This window comes from Amblyomma americanum, chromosome 2 (assembly GCF_052857255.1).
Source record: "Amblyomma americanum isolate KBUSLIRL-KWMA chromosome 2, ASM5285725v1, whole genome shotgun sequence".
In the NCBI taxonomy this organism is placed as follows: domain Eukaryota; kingdom Metazoa; phylum Arthropoda; class Arachnida; order Ixodida; family Ixodidae; genus Amblyomma; species Amblyomma americanum.
In genome coordinates this window covers 60,728,194-60,742,406 of record NC_135498.1, presented here as the reverse complement: position 1 = coordinate 60,742,406, position 14,213 = coordinate 60,728,194, and the positions used below count along the sequence as shown (strand labels likewise).

General features: G+C 48.2%; 2 protein-coding genes across 2 annotated transcripts in view; both read right to left on the bottom strand.

Annotated features, from left to right (window-relative positions):
• Positions 1-3,439: 3,439 nt before the first annotated feature.
• LOC144118601 (solute carrier family 22 member 6-like) lies at positions 3,440-5,283 on the bottom strand. The gene has a single exon (XM_077651495.1). The coding sequence runs from the start codon at positions 5,281-5,283 to the stop codon at positions 3,475-3,477; it is 1,809 nt and encodes a 602-aa protein (XP_077507621.1). The 3' UTR covers positions 3,440-3,474.
• Positions 5,284-11,924: 6,641 nt separating this feature from the next.
• The window catches only part of Nup75 (nuclear pore complex protein Nup75), a 45,181-nt gene continuing 42,892 nt past the window's right edge, over positions 11,925-14,213 (bottom strand). The window contains exon 22 of the mRNA XM_077654474.1: positions 11,925-12,131. Coding sequence (XP_077510600.1) covers positions 12,039-12,131 — 93 coding nt within the window. The 3' untranslated portion in view covers positions 11,925-12,038. The remainder of the gene's footprint in view (positions 12,132-14,213) is intronic.

The window sequence follows — 14,213 nt, the reverse complement described above, 5'->3', positions numbered from 1 at the left end:
TGTATCACCGGTGGGTACCCGGCGGCACTGGGGATCGAACCCCGCACCTCCCACATGCGAGGCGGATGCTCAACCACTTGGCCACCGCTGTGGTATGTGTGTGCTGTGTGCTGTGTGGTGAGCGAGGTGCTGTAGACCTCAATAAACATGGCACATACCCACGCGGGGGAATTGGCCGACGTTTGGTGGCGCATACCAAGAAGATTGGCTTATGGTTTATGAAGGTTTAACGTCCCAAATAGCCTCAGGCTATGAGGGACACCGTTAGCGAAAGGCTCCGGAAATTTCCACCCGCCTTGAGTTCTTTAAAGTGAACTGATACTGCACAGTAAACGGGCCTCTAAAATTTGGCCTCCATCGAAATTCGAACGCCGCGGCCGGGATAGAACCCGCGTCTTTCGGGTCAGCAGCCGAGCGCCATAACCACTGAGCCACCGCGGTGGCGCATACCAAGAAGATTCCCATCGGTAACTGCTAAGAAAAGTAAGGGATGAGGCGCAGAAGTAGAAGAGCGAAATGAATGAAGCTAGAAAGGAAGAGGCGGGCTGAGCGGAACTTCAATTTCTCCACCGAAGCCACTAGCGAGAAGCACAACCTTCGTGCCGAGCAGCCGCCGAGCGGCTATTGTTGCAGACGCGGCATTACCCTCCCTCTATTCAAAAGCATCGACCGGATGCTGTAACGAGAGAATAGGATGAAGAAAAAAATCTCAGAATGAGGTAGCCCGTGGAGCTGAGCCACTAAATATCTCGCGAAAAGTAACGCTTCATCCGTACAATATGGACGATCTTAGGTCTCTGCTGACAGCGAGTATAGCCCTCGAAAACCCATCCGGAAGAACTCGGTGAATGCCGTCGCTTAGCTGACAGAGCACTCTGCTGGGGCCAAAGTATTGCTTTAGTACTTTTTCTGAAAAACCTCAGCGTCGAATGGGTGTCCATACGCACACTCTGTCATTAGGTGCAGCCTCGCAAGTTGCTGGGCTTCTGCACGAAGATTAAGCTCCTCGGCGCCAACATCGAGGTCGCGGCCACCATGGGGCAGCATTGCTTCCACCTCTGTCGACACTTCGCGGCGACACATCAGAAAGAAGTGCGTCCGCAGCGTGGTTTCTTGTTGCGCCGTGCTGCCCGCGAAAGTAATATGTGGCACGATATCGTCCCCAAGACCGATGCTCGACGTCAACGGGCACGGACAGCATTTCGGCGTGAGTTTCATTAAGACGCTCAGCCAGGCCATTCTCTTTCACAATCTACCAGTGACAAATAGTAGGGCTGCTGATGTAGGTTCGAACAGGCCGACGCTGTTGAAATGTCCCAGATTCTCTTTTGAAGTGCCTTTGAAAAATACTTGCAGTATGTGAACCATCGTAAAGAGCACAGTGTATTTTGGCTGAGACACTCCAAATCACCCTCAAGACGACACAAGATTATATCGTGTTCCCGACTTGAGAAATCCTGTTAGCCGAATCCGTGATTTGGGAATTAATGAAGTCATAGTGTCTTTTTTTTAAATACCGGGAATGAAAATTCGTCACGTTCTAGTGAATGCACCTGGGTGCAAATGCACGGCGTTTAACTCAGCGAAATTTCTTAAGTCCGGCATGTTCCAAGCCGCTATAATGCAGCCGCAACTTCATTGTACGATGTCCTACATGGGCCGCAAATTCCTACGTGAATTCGAGAATTCCGCTAAATTGCAATACCACAATACAGTTGCCTAGCTCGTAAAAAATAGTTTCGCAGTTATTTCACCGAAGAAAAATTATACTTTTTAACTTTGAATGTCCCTTCTCGTCAATACAGTCACGCATTTGTCTTGCATTTGGTGGGCAACCATTGCCCGGTTTCTTGCTTATGGTGAGCCAGCGAATCATAAGCGTTGCGACACCGGATGTGAGGAATCACCGAAATTTTCTGAGGTTTCTTCAGTCACAGTGTGCATCTCCTCTTGTCTCAAATGAGGCATAGGCCCACCTTTCCCGCGGTGTTCCTAGACCGCAGCGGTGGCCAAGTGGTTTGAGCATCCGTCTCGCATGCGGGAGGTGCGGGGTTCGATCCCCAGTGCCGCCGGGCACCCACCCGGGCACCCACCGGTGAAAAAATGGGTACAAGCTTTCCCCTGGTCTGGTGCTCGGCTTCTTTAGGGTGAAGTGCTCGGAAAATGGGTCTTTGACCCCATAGTTGCTCTGATGGATCAGCGATAAGTTCCGCCGTCAACAACGTTAAATCCGCCTCTTGCGGTAGAAGCCCATTTGTGGCCCTTTTTTTCTTTTTCTCAAGGTGGGGTCAAAGACCCATTTCCCAAGCATTTCACCCTAAATAAGCCGAGCACCAGACCAGGGGAAAGCTTGTACCCATTGTATCACCGGTGGGTACCCGGCGGCACTGGGGATCGAACCCCGCACCTCCCGCATACGAGGCGGATGCTCAACCACTTGGCCACCGCAGCGGTAAGCTTAGCAAGATTACGTAATATTGCACTCAGTTTAAACCTATACCTGTTGTTTCTTTTCGTTTCCCCATGACCAGTTATTTGTTTTTCTAATACCTATGTTTGTGCCGCAATGCATAGCGCTGCTTTTTTGCAAAGTGTTTTGTTATTTTGTTTCAGTGTTTATTTGGAAAATTGAAAATCTCTGCCTGTGTACTGTACTGCCAAGTTCATAAAGGGGGCAGGACCTCTGTCAAGCTTAAGAGCTTTTAGTCCTGTCTCCTTCTCTGTCCAAGCGAAAAATAGACAATGAATGAATGAATGTTCGTGTGTGTGTGTGTGTGTGTGTGTGTGTGTGTGTGTGTGTGTGTGTGTGTGTGTGTGTGTGTGTGTGTGTGTGTGTGTGTGTGTGTGTGTGTGTGTGTGTGTGTGTGTGTGTGTGTGTGTGTGTGTGTGTGTGCGTGCGTGCGTGTGTGTGTGTGTGTGTGTGTGTGTGTGTGTGTGTGTGTGTGTGTGTGTGTGTGTGTGTGTGTGTGGCGGGGAGGGCGAATTCCTTACAGTACGAAAGGCGGCACACCAAACTCTTTGTATTTGCTTTCACACAGCGATAGCCACATACTGTCATCGCCGAAGCCAGAGAATAAGCAGAACAGCGTTAAAGAAAGCAAAACATTCTAGAGTTTCTTGCACATGGCAGTCGAGTTGGCAGAATAAAACAAGCGGCCTTCTAAATAAACGTACTTTCTCCAAATCACACAGTAAGTCCACAATAGGTTCATCCAATAATAAACAGTCCCTAAAAACAATCGATTCCATTAACAGCCCGCCGCTAGGCTCACGTGCCACGCAGATATTGGGTTAGCACAAAAAAAATGCACACCGCAAAATATACACAGCACAAACTGCCCTTAGCCCCCCCCCCCCCCCCCTCCCTCCCTCCCGGAAAAAAAGAACGCCAAAAAGTAATCTACGAGCTGTCAGGAGTGCTGGAAGATGCCTTGACCGACGAAGGAGGAGCACCCTGTTGAAACAGAACTCCTGTTACGTTTCGTTTAAGCTAAGGCTTTTCTTGCTACGCGCCCGATGCCGTTTCGGGTTCATCGGTGACAAGCTGCGTTGCATCAAGTCCATGAGGTCCTTGCGTTTCTCTACATCCGCTGTCGCGACCGTCCCGACGCTTGTCTCGGGCAGCTTCATCACGATCCATGTGGAAGCAAATGCCGCCAAGGCAGCCACAGCGAAGCCCAGGTCTTCTCGGCGGGCGAACTTGAGCGGTCCTAAAGAAGCAGCAAGGACCGCTCCTACGCGACCAAAGGTGTAAGCACCGCACAAGACCGCACTGCGGACGGCTGTGGGGAACAGCTCGGAGATGTACAGGTAGTTAATCGGAATCAGAACACTAGCCAAAGCCTTGGCAATGACCACAAGCATATAGGACACCGCAACGGGCCGAGCGTAGATGGCAATGGCGCAGAGTGAGGACACACCGCCCAGAAGTGCCGTTAAGGCCATAAGGAGCTTCAGTCTTCCCATCGAGTTCAGGGCGACGTACATGGCCAGGTAGCACGGTCCGAGGAGGACCGTTGACACCATCCTGACAACGGCCTGCTGTAGGAAGTGACTGCTGGCCGATATAAAAAAGAACCCGAACATTATGGCAAAAGTCGATAAGAACACGGCGCTTGCTCTCGTGCGAATGGGGCCGGGCTCAATAACAGCCTTGGGCGTCATGGGTAAGAGGGAAATGTCGCTCCAGCCCATCTCGCTCCTGATGGCAGCCATCCCCTTCTCAGCGACCCTGCGCTGCACGCCGTTAATTCTAGCCGCCTTCAGTATCACATCTTCGGCGTCCTCCATTCGGCCAATGGCCATCAGCCAGATCGGAGACTCATAAATGATGGAGTGCACCGAGAGGAGAAGGAGTGTAGGTGAAACAACCACCGCCTGCCGGACGGACCAGCTGAGGTTCAACTGCCCCAGGATCAGAAAAAACACGTCGGCTAAGATGTTGCCCAGAGAGCAAGCGAAGCCAATGTAGAAGGTCCTGAATTCCAGTGGGATAACTTCGAACAGCAGGATGACGGAGAGAAGGTGGATCGTGCTTGCACAGGCCGAACAGATGAACCTCGTGATCAGGTACACGCCGAATGACTCATAGATGCAGCCTGCAGTCGTAGTGAAGACGAGCGCCAGTACGGCTCCAATGATGACTGGCTGGCGACCCGTCGTGTCGGCGAGGTAACCGGCAACAGGCACCAGGAAGAGTGCGCCACTCATGTACACCGCATCAACCAGGGGCAGCAGCCAGGACCTGTGGCAGACGAGGTCCCAGAAGCTGCGCACGCTTCCATAGCCTTCCTTCTCGTCGTAGTCCCAGGAGCTGCAGGGCACTATGAGGGAGTCGTTGCCATGGCCGGGGTACGCGTAGACGAAGCACTGGCTGTAGCGACCTGCCTCTTCTATGGGTATTCCGACGTTCTTCCACAGGGCGACCGACAGATTCGCGAAGCGCTTCGTCGGCTTGCACCAGTGTTCCACGGGATAGGCGATAAACGCGAAAACTCGGCTGTGGCACTGCAGAACCATGAGAGCCATGATGTTGAAGGCGAAGATGAGCCGCTGAAAGTTGCCGTGGCCGTAGACATTCGCGCTTTGCTGCAACTGCTCGTTCTCGGCTTCGGCAGCCTCGAGCCCCGCCGACACGTTAGTGTTTGTACGCTGGGTGGCCCCGGTGTCCGATTTCCCGATGTCCGATTTGGACTTGTGTTCCGAGCTTCTTCTTCCGGGCGGTTTCGTTGACTTCCTGGTACATTTAGGGAAACACACTGAAGAGCGCGGCGGCCTCTCCATCTAACTTCACTGCCGACAGATTGCACTAAAGCGTCCCGTGCCGTGGGTCTGCGCGTATTTCTTCTTCTTCTGACCATGTTGATGCGGTTGGCAGACCTTTCCTCCCGGCATGCGCGCCCCTGAAGGCAAGGCTTGGCCAGGTAGGTTGCTTGTCTTCGCGCCTAACGATTCATCGGAAGTTGAAAAATCTTCACCACGAGTTTTGTTCCTACAAGATAAAGAGACAAAGAGGACTACAATAAAAACTTCGTCACCGGAATGGTTCGCGAAAGCATTTTCTACGCCATTTTCATTACCTTTTGTTTGCGCAATGCCGGTTCGCTCAATGTATCTAGTGCTTCAAGAGCGCCGCTTTGCCAGTTTGCGAGTGCTGCTTGAAAAGCAGTTAACTCCCGCGTGCAACACGTCCTGGCAAACGAGTAAACTCGCCAGCTAATCGTCATCAGTCTAACTACGTCCACTGCAGGAGAAATGCCTCTCTCAAATCCCTTCAGCTAATCTAGTCCTGTGGCAGCTGCGGCCACAGCATACCAGCAAACTTCGTAATCTCATCCGCCCTCCTGTCTTTCTGCCGCCCCCTGCTACGCTTGCTTTGACGTGGAATCCATTCCGTTATTACCAAGGCAGGGCAGAGAAAAGGCGATTTTATTTCACGACATTACGAAGAACTAAATTTAGTGAGTAAACGGCATATAATTTCCTAAAAGCGGGAGACTAAGTAAAACAACGGAAAAACCATAATGTGCAAAGTGGAACAAGCACTGTGCTAGAAAATTTCACTGAGAAGCTCTGGAGTAGGTGTTACTGAGGCTTAAAACTGATCCAAAAAACTCAAAGGACGGTTACGAATATGTAATGCGAGATTCAGCGATAGCTGTTAAGGCGCTTAGGTTTGGGGATATCTTGAGGTAGAAAAGATACAGTAACCTCATATCGCACTGGTCGAGTGATGCATTCCTGCACTGGCAGGCGGCTGTTGCAAACAGAGCCACTCGTAGGCTTAAGCGAGCCAGGTTGACCGTGATATAATGTTGATGATGATATTGGATTTTTATGGCGCAAGGGCATCTGTGGCCAAAGAGCGCCATGACACAAGGTGCTCGGCGGCGGTACGGTGGCTAGGTTGGGCCCACTCAAGCCACCTTAGCGGCGGCATCAACTGGCCGAGTCTGCCCTCGGTTCGCCGGACGGAGCGGGATATAGCTTTAAACACAAGCTGGTGGTGTTAATTGAAATGCGGCTGGGACATCGTCAGAACTATCCTCTTTCCGGCATCCGAGGGAGGAGGACAAAGTCTCTCATTATTCACCCACTGGGAGGCGGCTTGAAATTTCGTTCCCAGAGGGGCTCCGAACAGAAGACTTGCCGCACTGGTGAGATCGACATTACAGTGCTCGATGACTCAGCCTTTCCCCTTGCCATTGACGGAGCTGCGGGAGTGCATCAGCACCGCCTCCTGCCGTGGGTATTACGCGAAGTGCCCACAACTGCCCACCTGACTGGACATCGTTTACAGAACTTTATCCCCAGCGAGGGATCTAGGGAACATGAACTGTATTTAATGCGCCGATAGTATGTTACAAAGGTACTCCGACTGTAAAAATGTAAAATAAATGTGCTGTTCAGATTCATTTGTAACAGAGTTCAACACCATCATTCCGAGACGGTACATGCGGGCCTGAACCAGTCAAACAACCTAAGGGTCCCTCATCTCCAACACTGCATCCTCGGCGAAAGGCGTGCGATGAGTGAAGCCTCCTTGCGGGTCACGTGACTCAATCTGCAGCGGCTGTAAAAACAGCTGTAAAGAGATTTGGCAACGACCCTGAAGGTTGGGGATGTGATTATGGCATACCCCGACGTGGCTCATGCCCGAATATGGCATGGACCACCCGAAATTTGACCTTAAGTCACTCTGGCCGAAACCGATGAAAATTGAATGGTCGGTTCCTGATAGGAAGTATGGCACATGCCCAAATACGGCATGGACCACGTTGGAATGACCTTGGCCGAATTTGACTGCCGGTGAATCTGGGTGTGCTGGGGTGTAAGACAGGCTTGACTCAGTCTCAAAATGGGATTGGCCCATCTTCAAAAATGGCATCGGCACCCCAGAAATTTAGGCGGCCCACCATGAAAATTGAGTTGAACCATGTTTGGAACTGACCTGGGACACCCTCAGAATGGGCTTGGCCCACCCTCAAAAATTTGGGTGGCCCACAGTGCTTTCGCACTATTTCGTGCTTAGCAATGCTAGACCACCAGCTATTATTTCTTTGCCTTTGTGCACCGTGAGGTGCTTACCTTCTTGTAGTCATCCTCGCGCTGAAACTTTCTCTCTTTAGCCAGGTGCTTTTTCAATGGGTGTTCTTGTTCCCTAGACGATGGCCAAGAGGCCGACTTTTTGCGGCGGCTTCAGCCAGTTAGACGGCTTCTAGATGGATCTCTGAACTCGAGCCGAGAAGTAAAGCCTCCCATTGGTCAAGTGAAGGGCGATCATGAAACCCGATGCGAGAAAGCTGCGATAGCAGTTGGAATTACCCTCGACGATTACTTTCATGCTTTTACTCGGTGGGTGGACACGAGTTGGAGAGCTGGGTCGAGGCTGATAGTGGGTAGGATAAGGGAAGGTTGCTGAGGGGGTGGGTAGGCGGGGGGGACGTGGTGCTTCTGAAAAGCAGCTGGCTTTTCCACTCCTTTTCTGAATTAGATTTCATCGTGGCTTTTTTGTTCCGCTGCTGCATGGGCTTCTAGTGGTTGGAGGCCTTGTGGAGGGTGGGGATAGTGGGTTGGTAGTAGGTGGCACTCCTCGAAGTAGAGTTGGCTGCTGGTGGCACTTCTGGAGGGTGAAGGTGGTAGGGCGGATAACATTTTAGCGTGGCCTTGTGGTAGAGCACCGCCTCGCATACGGGAGGTGCTGGGTTTCGATCCCCAGTGTCACCGGGTACCCATAGGTTTTTCAATGGGTACAAAATTACCCCGGCCTGGTGCTCGGCTCTTCTAGGGTGAGATGCTTGGGAAAAGGGTCTTGAACCAAACCGTTGCCTTGATGGATCAGAGATAAGTTCCACCGTCAAGCAACCCTAAATCCGCCTCATGCGCTAGAAGCCGAACTTGTTGCCCTAGTCGTTTGAGCATCCGCCTCGCATGCAGGAGGTGCGGGGTTTGATCCCCGGTGCCGCCGGGTACCCACCAGTGATACAATGGGTAAAAGCTTTCCCCTGCCTGGTGCTTGGCTTCTTCTAGGTGAAATGCTTGGGAAATGGGTCTTTAACCACACCTTGAGAAAAAGGGGCCACAAGTGGGCTTGTACCGCACGAGGCAAAACTTATCTCTCAGCCATCAAGGCAACGATCCGTTGCGAATGGCTGGCACTATTGCTTTTCAAACCTACCATTTGTGGCAAAATGTAGCAGGCTTAAAAGGTCCCCGAGGAGTACTGTACTAAGGGTAAGAAAAGCAACCGAACAATATTGAACCACCAATCATCCTCCCACAAAAATTTTTGATCTATAGTAGCACACCACTTCAAAGAATAAACAGCAGTTGCTAACAGTGGGCCGTGGTTCACGGCGTGCTGTATTACTCTGTCTCCTGACTTCGCACCACCAATGCTCTGACCTACTACATTTCGTTGCAGTATCTCAAAGGCAACGCTTCTGCACGTCCAGCAGCGTTCAAGCGTGGTTTGCCAACTTTGTCTGCAAAATGGCATCTTTGTGTAGAGCTTCGCCCCCAACAAGACCGCGTACATCCTCATCGTTCCCAACAGCTTAAGAGAGGAAACTCTGCAGGCTTCCCACGATGAACCGACAGCCGGGCGCCTCGGGTTCACCCACACCCTTCACCGCCTTCAAGAGAAATTCTACTGGCCACGACTGTCCGCACACATTGCACGCTATGTAAAAAGTTGCTAAGATTGCCACCGACAAAATATGCCACCAGCCTGATCAGCAGGATTTCTGAACCTTATTGGACCCCCATCAAGGCCCTTTCAACAGTTCAGCATGAATGCTGAGCCATTAAGCCAAGTAGGCTCATGGGCCAAGCTGGTTCACAAACCTGCTTGGCCCCTTCAAGCAGTTGTATTCAGGAAAAAAGTGAATCACTATGGTGACTAATTAACTGACACGCTATGCCGAAGCATAAGCCCTGCCTAACAGCACAGCGGTGGAAGTTGCGACATCTTTCGTGGACAACATTCTTTTGCGACACGGCAACTCCGAAGTGCTCATCACGGTCAGGGCAACAGCGTTCACGGCAGAGCTGATGCAAGCCATCTTGCGCTATAGCTGGACAAAGCACCAAAAGACAACTGCGCAACATCCGCAGATTAATAACCTAACAGAGCGTTTCAATAACACCCTCGCCGACATGCTCGCCATGTTTGTCAGTGCAGAACACAAAACCTTGGATCTCATCCTTCCCTATGTAGTCTTCTCCTACAACATGGCAGTGGTACATACCACCCAAATGACGCCTTTTAGGCTCGTCCAAGGCAAGGAAGCAGCAATTAAGCTTGACGCCATGCTGCCCTACTTTACCGAAATAGATAGAGTTGACGCCACTGTTTGCCCAGGTGAAAAAAATCATTGGGTTCAATTAGGAGAATCCAAATTCTGCTTTCGGAAGCAAACAGAAACTCCAGTTTCGAATGCCTAAGCATTGCAATCAAATGTTCCAGTTAAAAGCCATTGAATACAATTGGTTTAATTGTACATGACTGAAACCAATCAGAATTCCCGGGGTAATAATTGTGTATTTGGAACCAATTGGAGCCTATGAGAACTGTTGATTAACTGTCGGCTCCCAGCTGAAGCGGCATTGTGAACTGGGCCACAAACAAGCATGCATGACACATGTACCATACCATAAGAACACTAAAAGCCTGAAGACGCGGCACAATACCAGTGTTCAATATATGTCCACTAAAATAACCTTTTTCTTCAGTCTTACGTATGAAAATCATTGAACCCTCCGCCTGAAGCCAGCGGTGCTGGTTTGTTGAGTGAAGTTATTCTATGTAATCTAAAGAGATGGTATCGCTTTATGGGCCACTAGTGCTCTTTTGGTGCGTTCTGTTATTTGGTGTGCGGTCAGTGGAACGAGGGTTGCACTCAATTCAACACCACATTCTCTTCAGCTCACTTTATGCATAGTGCAATAAATGCTCTATCTGCAATTATCCTCTCACATATATGGACACATCTAGTGTGCTCACGAATCTTTTTAAGGGGAATTTCTGTTAAGATGAACTTCTGATAAGACAAATTTTATGGTACCTTGAATTCATCCCAAAAAGAGTCGACTGTAATTATCCCAGTAAATGCTAAGTGGTTGTCAGCTCTTGTGGATAGTTATTACTAACAAGCACTCTAGAAAAGTCTAAATATCACAAAAATGCAAGTATTTTTACCATATTTGTAGATTGCGCAAATCTGTTAAAGTGCTCAAAATTTCTTTCAACTGAACTTTGCAAAACACTCATGCAAAGTTAACAGTCGCCACGAAAACGTGACCCACAGAGGTCGGTCGTGTTTGCAGGGTACATAAATTCGCCAAACATGCCTCCACGGAAGCTATTGAGCCTCTAATACACGTCAGTTTGGTAACCTTTGGCTTTTTTTTGAACGTCGGTTCTAAATAAGTATCCACTGGAGCTAGAAATTGCTCAGCATTTACAGAGACTAACATCTATCCTAAATCCTGTGGAAGGAGTGCTCTTTTTGGTGCAACAATTTTTCGAAAAAACTTCATGCAAGAAGGCAAGCAGAACAGAAGTGCCTTTTTGATCACGTCATACTATGCTCACCCCACATGTACCAGATGAAATTGGTACCAGCATCGCACATCACTGAAAACTTGATTATTTTCTCTTTAAAATGAGCTAAAGATTGTTTTTCTAGCACAAGCAAAGGGCAACAGTGATCATGCAAGCGTAGTCAAACCAACTCGTAACCGCCACAGGCACAAAACCTTCACCTTAACGGGGGTCGAATTAATGAGGTGTTATTTGAGCGAAAGCTCTAATCCGGACGTTCAGAGCCTAGCAAAATAGTCTCTTGCGTGTATGTGCTCAGAGTGAGCGCTCTATCCCGCAGTGCTGCCCGCTCATCATAGTCATCACGCAGCACTGGTCTGGTCGTTCTGACCAGAGCAAAACCATCTTTTGAGTGTCCACTAAAAAAAAAAACAGAAAATTAAATCAGTCATCACGTGTGTGCCTCAGTTCAGTCATTCATGCGTGTAAAATCAGTTGCCAAAAACAAAAAGAAAGCCCATACTTTCGCTCTGAATCAAATGCTGTAAACATTTTCTGTCATTTTTTGTATGCAGTTTTTCAAGACAACCTTAACAGAACAGACGCAAAGCTAGGACAGAGAACTCCTTGACATTTAGGAGCTCTCCCGGAGTGCACGAGCTTTTTTTTCCCAGTGAAGAAAGTTCATGGCATCCTCATTGTTTAAGTAAAAAAAAAAAAATTCTGGGCGACTTTAGCTCTCTCCTCATAACACTGTTTTCATAATAACCACTTAACCCATCATTTCCATTGCACTCTTAGTGCGACAAGAGCAGTCACTCCAACTGCTCACTGATAGTAGCTAGAAGACACCACTGACACTTACTGGCACCAACAAATCTTAAACATGTGCTTCATAGTGGGTTTTATTTCCATTTTATTGAGCATTATTGAGATGAAAATTGCAAGCAGCAATGACATTAAATTGAAACAAACAAAACCAACGTTTGTGCAATCAGGATGGAGCACTAGATTCCTTGATGAGTGCGTTTGCTAGATGTTGAGCAATCAGCTTTCGGAGATCCTTCTCCTCTGTCTTCATCAAGTTCTGCAAGGAAAGGAAAATGACAAACTACATACTGATGGCAACAAAATTCAGTATTAATTGCGCCCTTTGGTTTCAGGCAGAATCATAATTATCCCACGTTTTGCACACCAAACCAGTTTCAGAAAAATCAGGGTACACTTCATTTCTACATGAAAACTAGCCTTCATATAATGTAACATGCGAGTGTAAACAGCTTAATGTATACCACACAAAAACTAGCAGCCATCCTAAATATATTTTAAGATGGTATCCTCGAGTAATAGCTGGGGTTCGTATACCCTCTATGTCACTTAAAAACAACTCTGAAACGACTTCGGAGGAGAGTACATAAAGTTGCTCAATCACTACATTCTCTCGTCATGAAAACCTGAGCCAAATAATACACTTCTACACACACAGGAGAGAACCCACAATTGCACGCGCGAAAACTGCCGAGTCCTTTCCGGAGACTTTTTGCATGCTCACGCCCTTCTCCATCGCATGCTGCTAAGTAATTCTGTTCAGAGATGGCTATTGGTTAGTTTCTTGCAGGCGCCATGCAACTGCCATGGCCGTGGCCAGTCAGCACCATCGTTCTGGCGGGTCAGGAAGCTCCACATCCCAAGGAATTTCCTCGGGGGGGGTCAGAGGAGCACCGACCTTTGAGCGTGCAAAAAGTGACGACAGGAGAGGGAAAGGCGCAAAGATGCTGAAAATCGAATTTTGACTACAGGTAGCTCAGCTTCTATAAAACACACTAAAAAAATTCTGGCTGGAGGATATTAGCGACGAGGCGTCCTTTAACATCCCAGGAATACCACACCTTTCTTGAGAGCCCCTTTCAGAGCCCTTTCAAAGCATGGCTTCACTTCAAAGGATGTGGCTAGAAAATAACAGTAAGAATTGAGCACTCAAAGCGAGTACTACAGTCGAGCCTCGATGTAACGAACCTCAACTTAACAAAATTCGCTAAGCAACAAATTTTTTTCGTTTCCCAATCTCTGCCCCATCGAAAGCCATTTATTTTTTCTCGCGAATTAACGATGTAATTTCATATCACACTTTCGATTCAACAAAGTCCTCGCGAATCGCATGCATGTACCAGGAACTTCTTTGTGAAGATGAAAATGAAAACTTTAGCTTAGACAGACAGCGATTTGCATGCAACGTTTCATGCACGAATGTTGCCAGTGGTCTTCAGTCAGTACAAGCAGAACAGAAGCAGAATGTACCGCTGTGCCATCTATCGTGTACGTATGAAACCCACCGCGGGTGCGCTCCACCTCCAGCCATATGTGTGATGAGGCGAAGCCTGCTGCCTCTCATCAGCACGGGAACTGCTTGATGCTGAGAGTTCGATATATCTGGTTTTATTTTTTTGGCTCAATTACTTTCAGCCGAAAACGTCCACAATGCTTGTTTGCCTTTCCTGCAATATATCGCGAAGTAGTCCCTTTTGAACGCTATCATCATCGCTGGGCTGGTGGTTCGCGTGTTCGTATCATCCGCCGCTGGTTGCGAAATGTTTGAACCATCCTGAATTGAAACGTAGTGTATGATAACCCATTCTGGCCGGGAAATTTTTAAAATTTATATCATTGTTAAATTCAGATCAACAAGAATCATATCACGAGATTCTACTGCATTTACAAGTGCCATCTACCAGGAGTGTTCAAGAATCTAACATTATTAATGCGTTAGCATTAGAAGGGTCTGTGCAAGCATGTGACATCCTAAAGACTTCCTTCGTCATTAAATGTGATAGATTAGCAATTAGATCAAGTGCAGGCTAATTACTGCCACAAGATTTTTCTTTCCAACATTGTTATTTATGATCAACAAAATGACGTTATAGGCATTTTGTTAGCTTTAGGATGTGTGGTGGATATTTGCAAATGCCTACATATTCTTAAGAAAGCCTTTTTTTTAACTGAGAAGTTACCATAAAAGCTCGTAAGAAATGACCTAATTAGGATGTTATTTTGCCATATATTTCTTTCCAGGAAAGATATTTGCAATCTAAATGACATTTTAAATCTATATTCTATGATACACCTGCATGCTAAGTTTCCGCAAGATATGTTGACAAATTAAAAACAAAGT

Bases quoted from the DNA above. Each gene is read 5' to 3' on its own strand.
- LOC144118601 (XM_077651495.1), bottom strand. From the start codon at position 5,283: ATGGAGAGGCCGCCGCGCTCTTCAGTGTGTTTCCCTAAATGTACCAGG.